Source organism: Pseudopipra pipra, chromosome 6, assembly GCF_036250125.1.
Source record: "Pseudopipra pipra isolate bDixPip1 chromosome 6, bDixPip1.hap1, whole genome shotgun sequence".
Lineage (NCBI taxonomy): Eukaryota > Metazoa > Chordata > Aves > Passeriformes > Pipridae > Pseudopipra > Pseudopipra pipra.
Window position 1 is genome coordinate 58,101,681 of NC_087554.1, and position 8,743 is coordinate 58,110,423.

Below are 8,743 nucleotides of genomic sequence, written 5' to 3' on the forward strand. Positions count from 1 at the left end.
GGAGAATGACAGGCAGCTCCCAGGAGAAATGCTGCCCAGCCTGCAGGGCTCCACGCAGTGTCTCCCGAGAGATAAAAGGAAGGCTGCTGGGATGTATTCATTCCTGCCTTTAAGATGGTATCACAAGGGATGAGCAGGGCTGCAGCTTGTCTGCTCAGTCCTTCTGCAAAACTTCAAACAGACGCTCCGGAGGCGGCGGGGCACGGGCTGACTCATCCGGCCGGCTGGACACAGCCTGTCCAAGCACGTCTCAACTTTCCAGCTCCCGAGTGGGTTGCCCTCAGACAGCTCCCTTGTCCTCAGCTCCCTCCGAGGGCTCTCACATGGCACGTTATTTTAGTAATGCTTTTGGCTTTGTCTTTTTTTGGCTCTTCCCTCTCCTCTGCAAAGCGAGGAATTGCAGGGTGACCTGCACCACACATGGGAGGGGTGGCTTTGCACCACTCCACACACCTGGATGCACCGTGAGCAAGGTGCTAAGGCACTCAGGGGGTTTAATTTGGGTGATTAAATTCTCCAGTATTAATGGTACGGGTGTTCCTCTGCTGGAAACAATACCATCTGAACTCAATCAGCAAATATATGGGGCCATCAAAAATTAATACAGCAGTTGCACAAGTGCTAGGAAGTTACAACCACTTTATATTCTTCCTATGGACTTTGTCTTTCTTGCACAGTCCTGTTTGAGAACAGCAAAGTTCAGAAGCCCAGGCCTCTGATTCTGACGGGAGCAGCTGGCTTTCCCTGTGAGTCAGGACAGCGCAAAGGATGAGAGACGCTGGCTGTGAAAGCAATGAAACTGCAGATTTTAGACAAGATTATTTTCCTGGCTTTGCAAAATTCATTTGAAATGTGCAACTACTCCCCAGAATGACACGTACGCACCAAATGCACCTATGTGCAAATGAGGAGCAGCATTTGGGAAATTAACTTTATTTCTGTAAGAAACTGTAGGGGGGTGGAAATACAGACCCACTGGAGGCAGTGGGAAGTTTCCACTAACAGGATCAGAGTTCACTCCATGGTAACTACACTATACTGAAAATCAACTCAAAGTTCTTCTTTGTTTTATAAACTAAGTGAATGAATGCAAGGAATCCAGCTCTGAGCCCTACACGTTTTCTGCCTCTTGCATTGTGGGGGGGTTGTTCACATACTTGAAAGGCTACGTTGTGCCTCAAGACTTCAAATCTTTTCCCAAGCATGTAAGTCAGCAGAAGTTTCCAATCCTTTACATACCCCACACGCAGTCTAGGTGTGTCCAACCAAAAAATATCCCTTTCGTAGTGAAAAAAAAAATTATCCCAGTGTTATCCTGTTCTTGTCCTCAGCCCTTGAGGTACTTTAACCATCTGGACAGGAACTCCACTTCTGTGCTCTGTTTTCCCTGCCTGCTGCACTGCTGGAACAGGTACAGGGCAGCAGTGGCCAAGGTGAGGGGAAGGACAGAGACAGCACAGGTGTGTGACAAACTGCTGTGCACATTTAGCTACATTAGCCCTGCAGTACACTTAAATAACAAAAAATTGTGTTTAATAACTGAGAAGCGACGCTGAGGAATGCAAACCAACAGCTGAAAAGTAAAGGAAACTATGCGGCAAGGGCAATTACCAGTTGGTTAATAGAAAAAATAGTTAGCCTGCATTTACAATGAAAATGGGCACCACCTATTTCTTATTGTCATCCCAGGGTAGTAGTATTTCAGTTCAGAAAACGTGTATCTGACAGAGTATTACATTTTGCAGCAACAGCTTTTCACTATAGATAATCTAGTCCTATTCATAAACATATTTATTTACTAGTTCCTAGGGAAAAAAAAAAGTCCCAGTATCTTCTCATTCTCAGGCGTCCTTTTTATGTCACAGCCTGGAAATCAAGAAGTTGACTGCCAGGAAAATGCTGTGTACCTGAACACCAAGACCACCTAGCCTGACTGAAGCCTTCAGAGATGTCACTGAAGCCCTCAGCAGGTGCTGAAGTTGCTGCAATTGACTTCTCCAATCTCACTGTGATGGCACTACCATTTACCTACGGACCATTCAATAAACCTGAAGTGGTTTTGAATCATTTGCAACAACAGCTGATCAAACAAGCTTTTTACAAGCCTCACATTCACCCCACTACAACTGTAACCCCCATTTGTAGCCGGTGAAGAGAAAACCCACAGACAGTGCCCTGAAAAAAGAGCCGAGAGAAATCCACGTAGTAAACCAGACTCTTACACCTGTGCTGATGATTAAATACTGAACAAGTTTATTTTTTGTCTGCCTTCTTGTCGCAGAATACTTTTTATAGATTTTCTTTTTTAAAATATACATGACCTACAAGTTTAAGGAATCAAGAGTCCTAAAAGCTCCTGGCAGCAGGGAGGGCTGGCAGGGCAGCACCCACCGTGGTTCCCGGGACACCAACACTCCCACATACAAACGAGCAACAAACCAAAACACGGCGGCCGACTCCCTCCAGCTGCCCACGGCTCCGCAGTTTTTTCCCTTAAAGGACAAGCCAGCCCGAAATGTGCGTGCCATCAGGATCCTCCATGAGAGCTCATTAACTCGCAGCGCCTCGGACTCTGAAACGCTGCCTACGGAGGTTTTTTTTGCTTTCTTAAACAAATGAACAACTCTGCAGACAGTTTGCAGCAAAGTCAGACAAGTTTAACTACTACAAATTTTGCCTATTCTATTAAGCCCAGCATACCGGCTCCTTACTCAGCGCTCCCAGCGCTGGGGGTGTCTTCGCCAGCTTAACTTTTGATTGTCTTAAAGAGGGGGGAAAAACACGTTCAGTAAAGTATTGAAAGCTCAGCGTGCAGACAAGCAACCCAAGAATATCTCAGGACTTTGTACAGCTGCCCACAAACCGATCTCTATTTTATCGAGCCCCACCACCTGCCGAGCAGGACTATTTCTGTTGTCCTCGTTTCCCCGCTGTTCTCCCCCAGCCACACGCACACAAACAGCATTCCCGTGCCGGGCGCGCCAGCGCCAGACACCAGTTGCGGGGAAGAGCAGGTCCTGCCCCAAAACAGCACCCGCACCTCTGGGGAACTTTTCCCTGCTGTGGGAGTGCTGGGAACCACTCTCCCACTGCCCCAGCCGCAGGGTTTGGGGGCTGTGACACCAGCACCCCCTCCCCAGCTCCCAGCCCAGGTTGCGTTCCCCTCGGGAAGCCCCCGTGCTCTCTCCCACTGCCCCTCCGGAGCCGAACATCCCCCTGCTCCACTGCCACCACCCTCGTCACCCCAGCAGGGCAGGTCCCAGGAACCACAGGCACTGCCAGGAAAGTTTTTCCTCACCTGCCCTCCCCCCCCCCCCATCCCCTCCAACTACTACCCCTTCACAGAGAAGAGAAAGAGGATAGATTTATGCTTTAAATACATTTTATTTATAACCAAAATTTCCAGAACCGAATTTGGCATTTTCTCTTTTAATCTTCTGTAAAGATTTTCATGCATAACTTGAAACTTGTCAACTGCAACAGTCAAGTGGTAACTTTTAAGAATAGAGACAGAGACAAACATCCAGAGTACAAACAGCTGTATCTGAATTAACAAAACTTGTCTATTACTAACCTTATAAAGCAGGACGTGCCTTCCCTCTTATCAAAACCAAGCTGACAGATCTGCCTTTATACACACCCAACAGAATAAACTCTGTTATCGGCAAGGACGTTTTCCTTAAACGTTAGAAAAAAAAAAAACAAAGCAGAGAACGGAGCAACTGTCCATAAACCAGTCTGTGCTTCAGTCTTCTTTAATCTACTTCTTCGATGGTGGGGCCGCCGGAGCCGCCTGCCCCGGCCCCTCCGTCTCCCCGGTACAATTTTGTGACGATCGGGTTGCAGAGTTTCTCCAGCTCTTTCTGCTTGTGCTCGTACTCCTCCTTCTCAGCCATCTGGTTGCGGTCGAGCCAAGAGACCACCTCCTTGCACTTGTCGAGCACCTTCTGCTTGTCCTGGTCACTGATCTTTCCCTTCAGTTTTTCATCCTCCACCGTCTGCTTCATGTTGTAAGTGTAGGACTCGAGGGAGTTCTTGGCTGCCACCCGATCTCTGTTTGCTTCGTCCTCTGCCTTGTACTTTTCTGCCTCTTGCACCATGCGGTCGATGTCGTCCTTGCTAAGGCGACCCTTGTCGTTGGTGATGGTGATCTTGTTCTCCTTCCCCGTGCTCTTGTCCACGGCACTGACGTTCAGGATACCATTGGCATCAATGTCGAAAGTGACCTCGATCTGGGGGACTCCTCGGGGTGCTGGGGGGATGCCTGTGAGGTCAAACTTGCCCAGTAAGTTGTTATCCTTCGTCATGGCCCTCTCACCCTCATACACCTGGACAAGGACGCTGCTCTGGTTGTCCGAGTAGGTGGTGAAGGTCTGAGTTTGTTTGGTGGGGATGGTGGTGTTGCGCTTGATGAGAGCAGTCATCACTCCTCCAGCTGTCTCGATACCCAGGGACAGAGGGGTGACATCCAACAGCAGCAGATCCTGCACGTTCTCAGACTTGTCTCCCATCAGGATAGCTGCTTGCACGGCAGCACCGTAAGCCACAGCCTCATCGGGGTTGATGCTCTTGTTGAGCTCTTTGCCATTGAAAAAGTCCTGTAGCAGCTTCTGGATCTTGGGGATACGAGTAGAGCCACCCACCAGCACAATCTCCTGGATCTGGCCCTTGTCGAGTTTGGCATCACGCAGAGCCTTCTCCACCGGCTCCAGGGTGCCACGGAAGAGATCAGCATTGAGCTCCTCGAAGCGGGCACGAGTGATGGAGGTGTAGAAGTCAATGCCCTCAAAAAGGGAGTCAATCTCAATGCTGGCCTGCGTGGAGGAGCTGAGGGTGCGCTTGGCCCTCTCACAAGCCGTGCGCAGCCGCCTCACCGCCCGCTTGTTGCCGGCGATGTCGCGCTTGTGCTTGCGCTTGAACTCTTCCACAAAGTGGTTCACCATGCGGTTGTCAAAGTCCTCCCCACCCAGGTGGGTGTCACCAGCCGTGGACTTCACCTCAAAGATCCCATCCTCAATGGTAAGGATGGACACATCAAAAGTGCCCCCTCCCAGGTCAAAGATGAGCACATTCTTTTCTCCGGCCCGGGTTCCTTTCTTGTCCAGGCCATAGGCAATGGCAGCTGCTGTGGGCTCATTGATGATGCGCATCACGTTGAGGCCAGTGATGGTGCCAGCATCTTTGGTGGCCTGGCGCTGGGAGTCATTGAAGTATGCCGGCACCGTGATCACAGCGTTCTGCACCTTGCGCCCCAGGTAGGCCTCAGCAATCTCCTTCATCTTGGTGAGCACCATGGAGCTGATCTCCTCTGGGAAGAAAGTCTTCATCTCCCCCTTGTACTCCACCTGCACCTTGGGCTTGCCGCCCTCGTTCACCACACGGAAGGGCCAGTGCTTCATGTCTGACTGCACTGTGGGGTCGTCATACTTGCGGCCGATGAGGCGCTTGGCATCGAAGATGGTGTTGGTAGGGTTCATCGCCACCTGGTTCTTGGCAGCATCACCGATGAGCCTCTCGGTGTCAGTGAACGCCACATAGCTGGGTGTGGTGCGGTTGCCCTGGTCGTTGGCAATGATCTCTACCTTGCCGTGCTGGAATACGCCCACGCAGGAGTATGTGGTGCCCAGATCGATGCCGATGGCCGGCCCTTTGGCAGACATGGTGTCGGTTCTCTGTGCGCTGCTGCCTCGACCGTGCCTCCCCCACCCGTTCCCGCTGCCGCCGCGGCGCGATGTGCCCGGCCCGCGCCGCCGTCGCCTCTTTTATGCCCGCCGCCGCCGCTTCTGGAACCTGCCAGAACCCTGACGGCCAATCCGGACGCCTCGAGAGCCACCCGCCGGCCAATCGTCCCCGCGGTCCGCCGGGCAGCGCCCGCCCCCCGCCTCCCGGCGAATCAGAGACGCGAGCGCGCATCCCCCCGGCCCCGGCCCCTCCCCGCGGCCGCGATCCTTCCGGGTTTTTCTTGTGCGCCACTGCCCTCAGCCAATCACCGCCCGTTCTGCGTCCTCGCCCCGCCCCCGCCGCGCGCTTCTGCTGGAAAGTTCCACGGGGGGCTGACGTCATGCCGAAGATTGACAGCGGCGCTGCCCAATGGCGGGGCGGGGGCCGGGCTGGGTGGCCGCTTCGCTCCGCCCGGTCGGACCCGCCGGGCGCGGGGGCTGCGGGAGCTGCGGGTTCGTGCCCGCTGCCGCCGCCCGCTGCTTGTCATTCCTGAGTGCTCAGCCCTGGCGCTGGGGAATTTACCCTTATTTGGTCGCTGGGCGACACAAATTCCGCCCTCTCCCCCTCCCTCCCATACACACCCTCCTTCAGCCTCCCCCCGCTTGTGTTAGGGCTGAACGGCCGCCCCCCCCGGGCGCGGAGACCCCCGGGCTGTCATGGTGGAACGTCCCTTACACAAACACACACACTCCGCGCCCTCCCTCCGTGGCTGAGGGAAAGTCCCGCCGAGCCCCTTTTTAGCCTTATTTCGGCCGAACTTGGCGGGCTGACACTCTCCGGTCTCCGCGGGGACAGCGGGGCCGGTTTGTCCCCGAGCCAAGGGAGCCTCTTGTCGCTGCTGAGGGGCTGCTGCGGGAGGGTACCTGAGGGCAGGGAATGGCACCGGGCTGTCCCCTCCTGTCCCAGCACCACAACTCAGGGAATGGCACCGGGCTGGTCTATCCCGGCATCAGAACTCAGGGTGTAACCCACAGCTCTCCCCTGCTGTCCTGGCACCAGGACTCGGGGAATGGCCCCAGTGCGAGATTTGGGGGCCCTGTTGCTGCGTGTTCCTGCGCGGTGACCATTCTTGAAGCGCCTCTAAATTCTTGTCTGTTGTGCTAATGTGAGATGTCGTCACGCCTACGTTTAGCAAAAGCTGTGGAGCTATTAACTCGGAGCTAGGAAAGTGCTTTGATGAAAATATATTAAACATGAAAACCTGCTGTGGTTCCTCCAAATTATTTCTCCTTGCTTTGAGACAAACACTGCAAAATATTCCACTTGTAGGAAGGAGGGCAAAACACCATCCTGAGACCTTTTTTTTTTTTCTCCAGGGAGTCTTAGTGAGCTGCTCCTTTTCAGTAGCTGTTTTATAAGTGTTACTAAAAGTCTGCTGCCCTTAGACTTTACAAGGTACATGAGAGAAGGATTAAATTCGCTGTGTGATTAAATCATCTTTCATTAGCTTTGTCCCTGGCCCTCAGCACTATGCTGTAGCAGGCCTTGCAGAAAATGTTACAGCTTTTCCCAGAGTGATCTGTACTCACATAGTTCTTACAGGCACTGGAACTCCAGATCAAAAACATCCTTGTTTCCATTAGTATGTTTTTCAAAGCTTTTTTATAAGAAATGAGGGCTTCACCTCCTTTGTGTATCGTGTGTATGTATTTTTGAGGTGGAAGAGCCTCAATTTCTGACCATAAATATTGTACATGCTTAAATAACTACTATTCTTCCACAGATCCTGGTCTTTTTTTTTTTTTTTCCACACAGGTTCTGACGTTAGAGAAATCCGAAAGAAGTCAATGGAAAATGGAAACCATCGGCTGTCCCCACCTCCGACAGGAGCTGCTCTGTATATGCTGTGTGCAGATTTCTTTGATGGGAAGGGTGTCGGTTTCTCTTGTAGTTAGACCAGTGACTGATTCATCCCTGAACCATCTCTTCCTGTAATTCACTGTTACTTCATTCAGTTGATTGTATTATATGGAGCAGGGAGAAATGCCAGGGCAATACAAAGAGCGGAGATTGATAAATTCCATTTCAGCTGAAAAGTTTATGTTGTTTATTATTTGTATCCTTGTGAGGACTGTCCCTTAGGAACACTAGTAATGCACAAGAACCCTGTTTTGATAGCTGCAGTACAAAGTCAGACCTTGCTATTTCAGAGCAAAAAGAGGATTCCTGCCCCAAAAACATATGTACAGAAACAAGAGGTGGAAAGAACAAATGGAGGAAGAAATAACACAACAATGTTGATTAGCACAATATGCAGTCTTTGCAGCAAAATTAGTTGGAAGTGTCATTTAAGTATAGCTGTAATCTAACAGGTTTCATCAGATTTAGAACTGATATTTCATTAATTTGGCCCAAAGCTTTTACCTATGCTTTATCAGCCCAGGCACAAAATATGACCTCCAGACAACACTTGTTTGGGGTTTCCTTGGCCCGATAACTAGTTTGGCCCTGATATGGTTGTGCTGATACCCAAATGTGCTGATAACCTGCTAAAGAGATGTTTCCAGAGACTGAATTGCTGCTCACCCTGAGAGTATTTTCTCGCTCCTGTTCATTTCATCACTTTAATTGTTTTGTTATAGAAATTTTAGGGAAAAGATCTTGAAGGAATGTATGAACACACCATTTTAATGCCAATGGTGTAAATGAGACACTTGTGGCCATTCTCAGGAAAAATCCAAAGGTCTGTGGACTCAGGCTACAAATATTTCATTCAGCCTCTTGCAGAAGTATTTCTTTTCCAGCTGAGTATGCAGGTGCTGTTTTCTTCTTACACAATGATATGTCTAGGTCTGAGCTGTTTTTTAAGCCTTCATTCCTAATCAGAAGTTCACGTGATGTTCTTGCCACTGTCTCTTACTGATGTCCTTAGAGAAAGTCCTGTCTAACGAGAGGGAGCAACCTCTAAAACCCCATTAGACCTATTCTCTCTTCTCAGCAGAGCTATTACCAGCCTGCTTTTTGTCAGCAGTTTGTGAACCAACTCATCCATGCAGTCATCCTCTCATATGGGAAGAGACAC

The 8,743-nt window shown here is 50.7% G+C and overlaps 1 protein-coding gene across 1 annotated transcript; it reads right to left on the reverse strand.

The window, feature by feature from the left end:
- Positions 1–3,364: 3,364 nt before the first annotated feature.
- On the reverse strand, positions 3,365–5,925 carry HSPA2 (heat shock protein family A (Hsp70) member 2). Its single transcript, XM_064659389.1, has one exon. It carries the CDS (start codon positions 5,658–5,660, stop codon positions 3,756–3,758), a length of 1,905 nt encoding a protein of 634 aa, XP_064515459.1. The 5' UTR covers positions 5,661–5,925; the 3' UTR covers positions 3,365–3,755.
- Positions 5,926–8,743: the final 2,818 nt, after the last annotated feature.